This window comes from Manacus candei, unplaced genomic scaffold, assembly GCF_025592945.1.
Source record: "Manacus candei isolate 608988 ecotype Guabito, Panama unplaced genomic scaffold, ASM2559294v1 h1tg000159l, whole genome shotgun sequence".
In the NCBI taxonomy this organism is placed as follows: Eukaryota; Metazoa; Chordata; class Aves; order Passeriformes; family Pipridae; genus Manacus; species Manacus candei.
The window spans coordinates 1800526-1813920 of NW_026138207.1; the positions used below are offsets into that span (position 1 = coordinate 1800526).

General features: G+C 47.7%; 1 protein-coding gene across 6 annotated transcripts in view; it reads left to right on the forward strand.

Annotated features, from left to right (window-relative positions):
- The first annotated feature begins 11023 nt into the window (after nucleotides 1-11023).
- NAXD (NAD(P)HX dehydratase) overlaps nucleotides 11024-13395 on the forward strand; it is a 51053-nt gene continuing 48681 nt past the window's right edge. The window contains exons 1-2 of one of the 6 annotated variants that reach the window (XM_051772831.1): nucleotides 11340-11477; nucleotides 12621-13210. In XM_051772831.1, coding sequence (XP_051628791.1) covers nucleotides 12640-13210 — 571 coding nt within the window. In that variant the 5' untranslated portion in view covers nucleotides 11340-11477; nucleotides 12621-12639. Of the gene's footprint in view, nucleotides 11591-11638; nucleotides 11993-12620; nucleotides 13211-13395 lie in introns of those variants that run through there. The other 5 variants (XR_007900831.1, XM_051772830.1, XM_051772832.1 and 2 more) reach the window with 5 other exon arrangements.

Genomic DNA, 13395 nt, shown 5'->3' on the forward strand with positions numbered 1-13395 from the left:
GTTAAGTATTCAAGATGATCTTGCAGTCCCTAAAATCCAGGACTGACAGCTACTGTTTTGGTGGAGAAATATTTCTTTGGCACACTGCCAAGGGACAGTAAGAGTCTTTCAGAGACAGATTTTTGCCCACAGCAGATGGAAGTAACAGCCTTTAGTTGCAAACAGAAGCCTAACAACAGTAAGAAAGGGCAAGACTGTGTAAAAACAGTGGCACAGACAAAGCTGACAATGCTTTTAAGGTAGATGTGTACCACAAACACCATGTGAAGGGAACGTACAACGAGCAGGAAGGGATCAAGAACCTTTCCATGAAGTGCAAGTCAATTACCTATGCATATATCCTCCTGTATTAGGTGATGGTATCTATTCTTAATAACTACTCAAATATTTGTGTATTCACAGATCTTCTGTTGAACCATATGAACATACTGCACTTCCAGAAATGTGATGTACTCATCTGATGTTCCACTGTGAAAATCCCTTAATAGTTCAATTCTCGTAGTCCTTGTGCAATACATCAAAAGATTTGTAGCCTTCTTAGTGAACTCTACAAAGAAAGAGGTAAAAATAAGCTCTGATAATGATAATGTCGTGGGTCTGTTTGGGTGGGTTTGGTTTGGTTTTTTTCACCTTTTAGGTTGTGTAGAGGGTAAGCTAAAAGAGAAATACATGATCAAAGTGCCCAAGTGCCCTTCCTTTTGTAAACAAGTGAGCTATATATATTAGTGCTTGAGCTATAAAATTGTTTTAGGCCTTCTTATGCGTTCCATAAATACTCCATATGTATAAAGTGCCAGGGTTGTCCTGCCACATCTTTGCAATTAATAGTGGTTACTGTAGAGATATCTAACCACTCTTACCAAAGAGCCCTGTGTGTAGGGATACATGCTCTTGCCCTCAGTCCCACAGATGAGACTATGCCCACGATAGTAAGCCTGGCAGAGAGACTCTGAACAGGCACTCTTGGGCTTCCCAGGAAGAGCTGCTACCACGTTTATGTTCTTCATGTGTCTACCATGTGAAACAAGCATGTATATGAGCAGCTTTTGGGACATTCAAGGAGGCTTGCACTAAAGGATGCATTACACTCAGTTGTTTCAACTGTCTGGTGTGTTTCTGTCTGGGCAAACAGGTTCATCGTTTCCCTCTGCCAACACAATTACCAGAGAGATGTGTGTGATTCTTCTGGCTTCGGGGAACCCTAGGCATCTGGGTATGTGCCAAATAGACTTGTCAAAGTTTAAGAAGTACCCTAGCAGCAGTACGAGTGGGTCTTTGACTGACTGGCCTGGTAGGTGTCTAATTTAGGATGAGCTCAGTAGGTCTCCAGGCCCCAGTAACTCTAAGGACTTGATCTCCATTGCTTGAAATGGAATTTGAGGTATGTGGCTCACAGGCAGTCACCCACATTTAATATCTAAATTTAGATGCCTACTATCTGGAGCTGAATTACACTCCATATTTCCCATTACAGCTCGTGACCTGGCAAAAATACTCAGCCAGAAGCATCTTCTGAAACTCTTTGACCTCCTTTATTTCCATTTTTTCCCACTACTCTGAAACAGCCCTCACACACCTCCACAATTAGGTCATCTCTGTTGTCTGTCACTTTGACCTCCAATTCTGAACCTTCTTACTCAAACTGAACAGCCTGTCTTTTTTTGTAACACACATGAGACTTTGAAAGCCCAGAAAAAGCAAAAATTGTATCTCACAGAATCACAGAACATGTGGAGTTGAAAGGGACCCAGAAGGATCATTGAGTCCAATTCTCAGCCCTGCACAGGACCACCCCCAAGAGTCACACCATATGCCCAAGGGTATCATCCAAATGCTTCTTGAACTCTGTCAGGCTTGGTGCTGTGACCACTTCCCTGGGGAGCCTGTTCCAGTGCCCAACCACCCTCTGGGTGAAGAACATCTTTCTAATATCCAACACAAAGGCTCCCCTGACACAACTTCAGGCCATTCCCTTGGGTCCTGTCACCAGTCACCACATAGAAGAGATCAGTACCTACCTCTCCCGTTCCCCTCACAAGGAAGTTGTAGACTGCGATGAAATCTCCCCTCAGTCTCTTTTTCTCCAGGCTAAACAGACCAAGTGACCTCAGCCGCCATTTGGAGGCTTCACCTCCAAACCCTACACACATTGAATGTTCATACATTAATGTATCAGTAGGTGTCCTTTGCATCTTTGAGATCCTAGAATCACAAAAGAGTAGTTAAGATTAATCTTCAACTTGCAAACAAGCCTGGGAAGCTTTGTGCACTGAAGCAGCTTCCTAATGGATTCTGGCTCAAAAGGACAAAAACCAGGGAGGGAGAAGGGCATAGAGACAGGACACCTCTGAACAAGGAAACACACGCAGAAACACACACTTGACAGAAGAACTAACAACCCCAAGCACCAGTTAAACCTGACAAACAGTATTCTTTCCACTAAATATTTACCAGTATGATATTACTCAGTAATATTTTTGTCTTGAAATATTGCAATGCTTTTGAAAGGTAACTGAGTCACTTGTGTAATCACAATAAATTGCAACAGGTCAGAAGCTTTAATAAACTCAGCCCAAGAGGAGGGAAAGTGGGTCACTCTCTACAAAAGGAATGACCTGAGGTCTCAGGCATGACCTATAGGTATCGGAAAGACAGTTAAGCCCAAACCTGTGGCACTTCATTTCCTTTGGTGAGTTTGATAAAATTGGTTTTGAACTTGAAAAACACAGGATGAATTAAGACTGTGTGTGCACAGCTGCAAGTGAATCACATTTTATCTCGAAAGAAGGCATTCAGTTTCTGATTTTCCTACCCAGCTGACACCTGTCTGCTCTGAAGCATTAGAAAAGAGCTCTTCCAGAAAAAAAACCAAGATTGATTAATTTTTAATTCCCAATGCTTTCCCTCCCTGTTACACAGTTTCTTTGTACAGAGACATTTCTGAATGCCTGAGCAGAAGGGGCAGTCTGTTAAATCCTTTTTAGGTTGTTACAGCCTTAAAATGTGCCACTACTGTTGCCAGAATAGAGGGAGGACCAGTTACTAGAGGCCTCAGGGAGGTGACTTTTTGTTTATGCGAGGGAGATCTTTCTGCTTCTTCTGACAAATGAATTGATAAGTGGCTGGATGGGGACTGCAAGTGACATCAATGGAAGGTGGATGCTTGCCATGCCAATGTATCTCAGAGACCAGATGGAGTTTTTACTGAGCAAAATGTATATTTTATTACTCCCTAGGAATGGATCAAATAAGTTCAGCAAAAATCTGGTTTCTATGTAGCAGGAGAAAGCCTTTGTGGCCACTCAGAAGGCAGTGCTTAAAAGACTTTTTTACAGCAGGTAACTTACCAGCTGACAACTGGGCTGAAGGCAGCTTACAGACTACTGCTTTGGTCCTCTGTTGTCACCTGCAGAAACTGCTGTCCTGTGACACATGCAGTATATTGTATGGAAATGCACAGCAATCTGGTCAAAGTGTTAGATGCTCAGTGCCTGGCTGTGGTGCCTGTTCCGTTGCAAGGTGTTCCCTCACGTTCAGCATAGTGCTGGGACCCACTTTGCAAAAGAAAACAGAGAGCCAGGACCAAAGTATGCTCTGCAGTGGGACAAGGAGGTATTCAAGAGAAAAGAAGGGGGAGAGTGCAGATGCTATGTTAGGGTCTGAGTGAGTGAGATGTATAACTAAAGAATGGGGAAGGTAAGAGAAATGCCCTGGAATTCTTATTTGCAGAGCAGGGGTACCTAAAGAGGGCTTTTAGCCCTCCTCTCCTTGCATAGTGTTGAAGAGGTGGGTTAGCATGATAGGAGACCAGGCAGCACTGCAAGTTGAAGATGATGCACAATGGTATTGCACCCTCGCTAAAACTCTGCACCCCTTGCTGAGGTTTGGCCCCCAAAGACACTCCAGTTATCATTCTGCCATCCATTCCCCCCACCACAGTATCAGGGATTGGTATGGTTAGTCCTTGCTAAGGTGTCTGGTTTTCACCGCATATGCCTTCACAGAATCAGAGAATATTCTGCGTTGGAAGGCACCCACAGGGATCATCAAGTCCAGTTCATAAGTTGGCCCCTATAGAGATCAAACCCACAACCCTGGTATTATTTGCAACATGCTCTAAACAACTGAGCTAATCTCAGGGTCACTCTTCTTTCCTCCATCAGGATCCTGCCTGGGTGTATTTGGGGAAAGTGCAAACTTTGTCTGCCTGACTGCCAGTGGCAGGAGCCACTTCTTGCACAGGGAGAGTGGGAGCAGAAGGTCACTGTGAACAACCTCAGTGCATGGCACAGGGAGGATGGGGCCAGCTGATACCAGGTGCAGAGCCACAGCACAGCCAGTGAGGGAAGGGGTTGAGAATGGACAGGCACAGAGGGAGAGGAAAGGTCCCAGAGCTGGGGAGCACCAGTGGAATGTCCTCAGGGCAGTGAGACTTTCTCCTAACTGCAAGGGCATGCAGAGACCTCTCCCCTTCAGTTACTGAGAGTTTAATCTTAATTTAATGAGTGAGTGAGGCTCAGTTTTGATGGAAGACACTGGAAGACGGTGGGAGAGTGCAGGAGGGTACAGAATGGTGATCCTGGCATGGGCTGTTGGAGTACTTAGTGTGAACCTAGAGGTGGCAGCAGGAGCTCAGGGGCAGAAGGACAACCTGCCTCTCTTCCTCCCTTGCCACACATCCTCTTTCTTGACACGTGACATTTGGCAGCCCTTGTCCTGGTGAACCATGTGTCAAAGCTCTCCTTTCCACACCCTCACACAAAATTCCCACCGCTACTGATCTTTACTGCTTTTCCATTAACTACACTTCATGAAAATATGTTAGGAGGAGGACAGGATTCATTGATGTGGTGTGCCTTTCTGGAAAGGTGTTAACAGCAATTAAAGATAGAAAATGGAAATGGGGGGTTGAAAAGTTTACTTCACATGAAAGAGTAAGCTTCTTTGTGGAAAACCATTTGCCAAAGGAAGTAATTTTAAATTGCCATACGTTATTTGGGGCTTGTCCATCAAAAATAGGTCCCATTTTAATTATCATAATAGAACTAAAGCAATGCAGTTTCCCTGCTATCTCAGTGTCTGACATGTCATGTCTACAGCTATATTTGTATAAAGGTGCTCTATACTGAGATAGCTGTTCCCATACAGCAAGGAAAATCATCATTTGGATGTGTCATCTTTATAACAACAAAGTTATATCCACCCTCTCACCCTATTTTAGCTTTTATTCTTACATGACCTCCTCCTCCAGTGGGATTAATTATACCAGTAGAACTTGCAGAGCTGGCCTTGGCATGAAGAAAATTAATTGTTGCTGCCCATACACTTATACAGCTGTGGCAATGACAGGAAGAAATAATATACATGCATATATGCTGACTTTCAAGCAGAGGATGTTGTAATCAAACACAGGGTATGTGTTGTAAATTTTAACACTTGTAAACTGAAGTGCAGGCATATTAAGAACTAAACTATATTTTCCACATGTGAGAGTTCAGAAATATGTAATGGGAACAGCTCTCACAGGGAGGTATAGCAGGTAGCCTTATTCCAGCAGTCATGTTCAGTATACACTATGTGTTTCCAAGACCAAACTGTGTCACTTAAGATAAAACCAATTTATTCTTTACAAATCTGTCCATCATTCCTAGTAGCCATGTCTCTCTTAAATGCACATAAAACTGAGTTTCGAGCAAGGGGTTCACATTTGTGTATGTACAATGGATAAGACAATACCCAGGAAAAGCCATCAGGCTCAGCTACAACACAATTAAATAAAATATCATGTTTAAATAACATTGCTGGACAGTAAAAAGTTATATAAATGAGTAGTATATTTCATAATAATAGCAGTGTTTTAAATTGCGTAAGTTAATGGATTTAGCAAATGTTACCTTCTGCCACCAAAGGACAGAATAAAAAAGTTTTATAGAAAACTGACTAACTCTTTACTTTCTGAGAGTCTCATTATTCCCTATTGGAAAGGAGGTCATTTGTTTTAACTTTTTGGTTGTTGCTAAAGAGGTTATACATGTTTGTTTACATTAGTTATCAGGAACTTGTTTGAAGAAGTTGGGAGAGCCCAAAAAAACCCTTCTCTTCTATTGCACTACATAGATCATTCTTACTGCCTGCTCTAAGAAGAGCACAAAATAGAAGTGTTCTTTCTTTTGTTTCCTTGATGTTTGGGTTTTTTACCATTAACACTCAGCAAAAAGAGTGTTCACTTTGGGTAAAACGAAAATTACCTAGTGAAGCACAGGGCTTGACAAATATTATTAGACTGAATATCTAGAAGCGATAGTACCTGTACTGGCAAGAATATGAAGAATTACAGAAGCTGTGGGGATAAACTTATTACGCAGTATTTAATCAGATGTGGCCATATTTCTTCTCATACACAATTTCCTTTTCCTTTTTCAGGAATTCATGTGATTACTGTTCAGCAAACTTTACAGGGAAACCAAAGCACGATGATGTGCTTTTGTAACGGGTTGCTGTTGATTATTGCTGCTAACCTTGCTCTTGAATATAAAAATGTACATGTAAGGTAAAACATATGCAGGTATCTTGCCCAAGAATGCCAAGGCAGTGGAAAGGGTTCAAAAAGGGTTTATTTCAGAGGCAAAGACATTACAACTGAAAAACTTCTCAGCACTCAAGGCAGTACCAGGCCTTGGAAAGCAAAAGGCAAACCTTCTGTTCACTCCCTGGCTTTATCATTGCTGCCCCCCCCCCCCCCAGCTCTCCCGATGCTGCAAGGGCCCTGTAGCATTCCTGTACATTATCTCTCTCCTCTCACATATCAGAGAGAGAGGCTGAGAACTTCTCTTGCTATGCAGGGGAGGAGAAAGTATTGAAACTCCCTTTGAGAAAGAGTTATTTTTTAGGCAGAAAGCCTTCCTAGCAAAAAGGAAGTTTCTTGCTTTCCTGTTACAAATTATTCCAAAAAGCACTACTCCTATAGTACAGTAGTGTAGTGACAAGAATAATTATTGTAGCTTCAGGTTTTCTTAGTTTCTTTGCAGACTAAAGAGACATCAAACTAACAAACTAAAATTGACACCATATAATCACATTTTGTCCTGTACTAAGAAAAAATATGTTATTGGCGTAAAACATGCTCATTCCACTCACCATAATGACAGTAAATAGCATTGCTAATAACACCTGCAGGATTGGCTCCCTTTTTATCTGAACACATATACCATTACTGCCTTCTATATTACCACTATCAATTCTTACTCCTGTAAGTTACCTAGGTAAACATTCAAATGAAATTAAGACTTTCTGTTTTTCATCTTCTTCACAATGAAAAGTGCTTCCAGATTCCCATTTCAACAACAAAGAAATCTTCGGTCATATTTTATGGGCAGTTTCAATTAAAGCTACTTATTACTTCTGAGTTCTTCCAATCCCTTTCTCCACATGAATACTTAAACCTCCTGTTGCAGTTAACATGCATATGTTAACGTGGATATGTTCATAATAATTATGATATTGAATGGTGATTCCAGTACAGGTTGGCAATTATTTGAGTCAAGAGAACTTGATCAGAGGATGCTGCAAGCTCTGCTATTGCCACCTGCTGTCCATGTTCACCTTGGAGTGGCTTGGGTGGGCAGGGTTGCACAACAGCTACCAAATGGATGGCAAGGACTAAAGTGCTAAGTGGGTGCAAAATGACCAGAAGCAAAGAGCCAAAATACTGTGAGCAAAGATTCATCATGAACCTGTAGAAGAAAGGATGGTCCTGAATGGTCAATGTTTTGGGGTCTCCACCTAGGGACATCTAGCTTACAGCCCATCCCTCACCCTATTTACTTACATACCTTCTGTTCCCAGCAAACATCAGCTGTCAGTGACTGTTGCCACCTACTACAAAGTCAAACCTCAAAGCTCTTCCTGCCTCAACAGCAGTAGAGCATTCCCAGGCGGGTCATTGATGCCTTTTTTTGTGTAGCAGGGAAGGGACAGGTTGCAGTGATTATTCCACTAATAAGGAGGATATATTGCCATGGCAGTGCAGCTAGAGAAGGGTTAAAATGCTGGAATTGGAGGTTGAGGTCAAGAACTAAGGAAGGAGGGGCAAGACTGAGAAAGGAGTAGAGGCCAGTAATGGAGCAACAAGTGATGAAGCTAGGAGGATTTTGACAAAGCATGAAATGGAACTCTGCAGGGTCATTCCTCCTTCTGTGTAAGATGCACAAATGGACAAAGTGACAGGACTGTCAGAACAGGAAGCTCTAATTAAAAAAAAAACAAAAAAACCAGAAGCACAGTATATACCTGAAAAAGTAAGTGCCTCTTGCAGCTGCTTTTTCTCTGTCCTAGTTAGAACAGCTGGGACCAGTTCATCACTGTATGGGTGTAACCCAAAACTGTGTATTCTATAGCCTTCCATGCCATTTCCCAGAAACTGTTATCAATAGACCATTTACACCCTCTGCCCAGAGCAGCCTGACTTCTCAGGCTATAAACTGGGTGTTAAGAGGCCTGTGAGATAGGAGGGTGCCCCCTGTCCTCACATCCATTGTGGAACTCCCCGCCCTGAGGGAGGTAATGGGCATTCCTGCCTGAACTGGAGGATATATAATCTTGGGGTCTTGGGACTTTTTTTAACCACTCATGTGATCCAGAGGAAGACCGCAGACCATCACTCTCAACCAGACTGCAGATCACTACTCTCAACCAGACTGCAACCACCACTCTCGACCGGACTGTGATCACCACTCTTGACCAGACTGCAACAGCACTCCCACCAACAGGTTTTCCCCTCTCCTTTTACTTTGGACTCAGGGGGCCCAACAAACACCACTCTGTTCATGCCCCAGGATGCTGGGTTATACATTTGGGTTTTGTGGGTTAAAACCAATTGTTTGTGTGTATAATCGTACTTATTGTATTATTTTATTAAATTGTTATTCTGACTTATAATTTCTCTTTTGAGTTGGGTTCATTTCCCCTGCCGGTTTACCTTTAAACCAGCACACTCTCTAACTGTATGACGGGTGTGTGAACTTTGCCTCATACACCTCTTACCTTCCGTAGTTCTGTTAAAGGCCCTTTTTCCCTGCCTCATGCCCTGGTTAAATAATATCACTGTTGCTAGGCTCAGAGATGTCACTAGTACATGGTATGGAGATGGCAGACAGTACTACGGCAGTAGAAGGTACCTTGACTTAGATGTAGAGCAGGAGAATGTTTGAGGAGCAGCAATGTGTTCTGTTCAAAGTTATTACACTCATATTGGCTAACAATAGGAGCAAGACTGTTTTAGTGGATGTCAAGGCTATGCATAACAACCTGAACAACTGTGGCATCAGGGAAGCCCATAAATACCCTTAGGTTTTATTCTACACATGAATTGAGAATTGGGTCCTCCACAAACAACTTCTGAGGATTCTGCAGCATCAGAACTCCCTTCTATCTCTGCTACAAAGGCAATCAGAGAACCCAGCAAAAAAACCCCATTAGCATTATTTTTTTTTTCCTCTTTTTGTTGGGCACAAGACACGCTTTTAGTGGAGCCAAGGATACCTGATGGGGTAGAAAAAACATCCACATCACTCTTTCCCTCCTCTCTTCCAGTCAGTGAATCAGTGCTGGAGTTAAGGGAATCTACATGCTCTTTATCCTTCCAGCTGCAATCAAAACATGACTGTACAAAATGTGGTGTTAAACAACATGGTAATCTTTTTTCAGGGTTAAAATTCATGTAAAAACTAAATGTCATTGGCTGTTTAATCTATCTTTTAGGCTGCCGCTCAGATAATCAAAGGCTAAAAAGCATTACTTATGCTGACTGAACGCAGGGCAAATTTTACTGACCTGGTATTGGCTTTAAAATCATACCAGATACCAGGACTTATAGAAGAGTAACTTTTTAATAAACAAGTTAATACCTGACAGCAAACTTGCTAGGCATCCAAGTTTCTGCTCTGGAACCTGGGTTACTGTTCAACTTGGGTTACTAAAAGCTCACGTTGTCTATCTTGTAGTTTGCAGACAGCACGGCTGTTTTAGGCGATGCTTCTGAAGCTGAAGGACACAAATATGTCCTGCTTGGGTTGGGTCCAGATAAAACCAGCAGGTCTGTTTGACCACAACTTATATGTAACACAGGATAGTAAAGGAGAATGTTGTCTGTCTTCATCGCTCCAAAATATTGATTGAAACATTGATGTTTTATTGCTGTAGTTAGGCTCGCAGCTTTTATGAGTTAATAACTACACTCTTTTTTGAAATACCCAGGAGTTTAGAGCAGAAATTACAGCTGTTTTGAGCTTTAAAAAAATGATTCAAATTTTTCATGCATATAATCTTGGTTTTTCCTGGGTGATGCTGCATTTTGATAAATTGTGTAGATTAAGCAGGTGCCAGAGGACCAGAGGTGAACATCAGATAGTATTTCCACCAGCTCTGGCATGTTTTAGAGTAAAAGAAGATATTACAAGAGTAGCGCTATAAAATCACAGAATCACAGAATCAATTAGGTTGGAAAGGACCTCTGGGATCACCAAGTCCAACCTGTGACTGAACACCACAATGTCAACTAGACCATAGCAGTAAGTGCACATCCAGTCTTTCCTTAAACACCTCCAATGAGAGTGACTCCAACCCCTCCCTGGGTCACCCTTTCCAATATCTAATCACTCCTTCTGTGAAGAATTTCTTCCTAATGACCAACCTAAACCTGCCCTGGTGCAGCTTAAGACTATGTTCTCTCATTCTGTCACTAGTTGCCCAGAAGAGGCTGACCCCCACCTGGCTACAGTCACCTTTCAGGTAGCTGTAGAGAGCGATAAGGTCAGCCCTGAGCCTCCTATTCTCCAGCTTAAACAACCCCAGCTCCCTGAGCTACTACTCCTCATTGGACTTGTGCTCCAGACCCTTCACCAGCTTCACTGCTCTTCTCCAGACCTGCTCCAGCAGTGTCCTTCCTGAACTGAGACACACAGAACTGGACACAGTACTCGAGGTATGGCCTCACCAGTGCAGAGTACAGGGGCAAATGATATATCCGAACTAGAAATAGCAGCTTAGAAGTGAATCACACTCACGAATAAAGAGTTTGCTCAGAAACGCCTGGAGAGGCGAAGGACGTGAAAAGTTTTAAATGCCGGGAGCAATAAATGGTAAATTCCTAGGAGTTTTTAGCAGCTGCCAATTAAAGGGCCAGGAAGGCAGCCCCAAAACCGGCCGGGTGCTCCAAGCTCCCCCTCCCCGGCCAAGCCAGCCCCGCCCGGCAGTGGCTCCGCTGGGCGCAGGGGAGCCCGCGGGGAGGCGCGGAGCGGTGCGGGGAGGGCGCAGAGCAGTGCCGGGAGGGCGCAGAGCAGTGCCGGGAGGCCGCGCCCGCTCGCGGAGCCCTGCCCGGCCCGGCCCTGCCCGGCGCCGAGCGGAGGCGGAAGCCGCAGCCGCGCCGATGAGCTGTGCGCGCTGGGCGGCGGGCGTGCGGAGCCCCGCGCTGTGCCGAGGTAAGAGCAGAGCGGAGCTGGCCCTGCCTTGCCCCCCGGGAGGATGTGGGGACGGGGCGCTGTCGCCGCCCTGGCCGCGCTGGCCGTGGCGCTCTGGCTGCGGCGTGACGAAGGTACAAACATGCGGAGAGCGAAACCAAAGCGAAGGGGCGGCAGCGGCTCCCGGCGCGATGCGGCCCACCCCCGCCTGCCGCGGGGGCCGGCCGGGCCGCTCACCTGCCGGGCGGAGGGACGGCCGGGGGCGGGGGAAGCGCTTACAGACCCGACCCCCAGCACTGCCGCAGGGGCTGCCGCGGACAGCGGCTGCCGGGTCCCCGCGGGCCTGCGGGTGGCGCCGGCTGCAGCGCGGTGCTGTGGCGGCCTGCAGGGGCAGCGCTGCCGCACTGTGCGTGCGCCGGTGCGGGTGCGGGAGGGAGCCGGCCCGCCCCGGCCGGGTGACACGGCGGGCAGGGCGCAGCGATGTCGCTGCCCGCGCTGGCGCGGCGCGGCCCGGCGCGCCGGTGTGCGGGGGTGAGGTAGGCGCCGAGCTGCAGCGCCCTGTGTGTGTATGTGTGCGTGTGTGCAGGGATCGCGCTCCACTGCGGCGGAGAGGGAGGAGGAAGGGAGGGAGGCAGGCGCACTGTGATGAGCAGGGCCTCCAAGTCCAGCCAGCGCCGTCGTCCTGCCGCTCCCGGCAGAGCCAGGGGCGGGGGAGCGGCCGCTCCCGGATGCTTGCCTGAGCGAGGGGGAGGAAGGGGGCCGCGGCTCCCCGCCGGGAGCCCGGCTGTTATTTTTTATTTATCCTCATCGGTTTCGGAGGGGGCGAGTCGGGAAAGTGCCTTTTTTTTTTTTCCTCTTTCCACCTCACCACCCCTCCTCTTGCAGGTGCCCGCAGCGCAAAGCGGCTCCTGGAAAGTTTTGTTTGCGTGCGTGCGGGCTGCGAGCGGCGGCGGCCCGGGATGCGGAGCCCGGGGCCCGGTTCTCCGCCGCTTCCCGCCGCACGGCGGCTGCCAGGGCTGGCGTAGGCGCCCCCTGGGAAAGCCGAGTGCGGGCATTAAACCCCCTCCCTCCTCCCCGCCGCCCTCCTCCGCCCCCTCCGTCCCTCCCTCTCCCCCTCCCTCTCTCCCTCCCTCCTTCCCTCTCCCCGGTGCGCGGCCATTGCAGTGACCCCGGCCGGCCAAGGATGATTACGAACACGCGGGGCTTCCTGTGGTCGGACCTGGAGACGCGGGCGCTGCTGGAGATCTGGGGCGAGGCGGACGTGCAGTCGGCGCTGGACGGCAACTTTCGGAACAGCCATGTGTACCGGGACGTGGCGTGCCGCCTGGCCGAGCTGGGCTTCGAGCGCACCCCCGAGCAGTGCCGCATCCGCATCAAGGGCCTCAAGCGGCAGTACTACCAGGCCCGGGACGGGCTGAAGAAGAACGGGCACGCCCGCAAGATATGCAAGTACTACGACGAGATGGACCGGATCCTGAGCTGCCGGGGGGGACCCGAGGGCGCCCCCGAGCCGCTGGCCGCGCTGGCCGCGCCGCCCGAGGTTGTCCCGCCGCCCGCGGGGCCGCTCCCCGCGCCGCCCACGCCGGGCACGCCGCACAACAGCCGCGAGCTGGACGCCGAGCTGGACGAGGAAGCGGGGCCGGAGTCCCCCCGCGACAACTTCACCGAGGACTCCGGAGAGTGCTCTTCCTACGCTGACCACCCCATCAAGGTGGAGTGCCCGTCCTTCGCCATCCCCGTGCCGCCGGGCGATGGTGAGTAGCCGGCGGGCTCCCGGCGCCGGTGTCCTCCCCTCACCTCGCGGGCTCTCCCAGCGCGGCTGCCGGCGCTTCTCCCCGGCCAGCGCGCTTCGGTTGGCTTCTGCCTTACCCTCCTCCTTCCCGGCCCGTCCTCTGCGCTCCGAAATCCGCCCATGCCTCCCCCGGCCCTTGCACCTTGC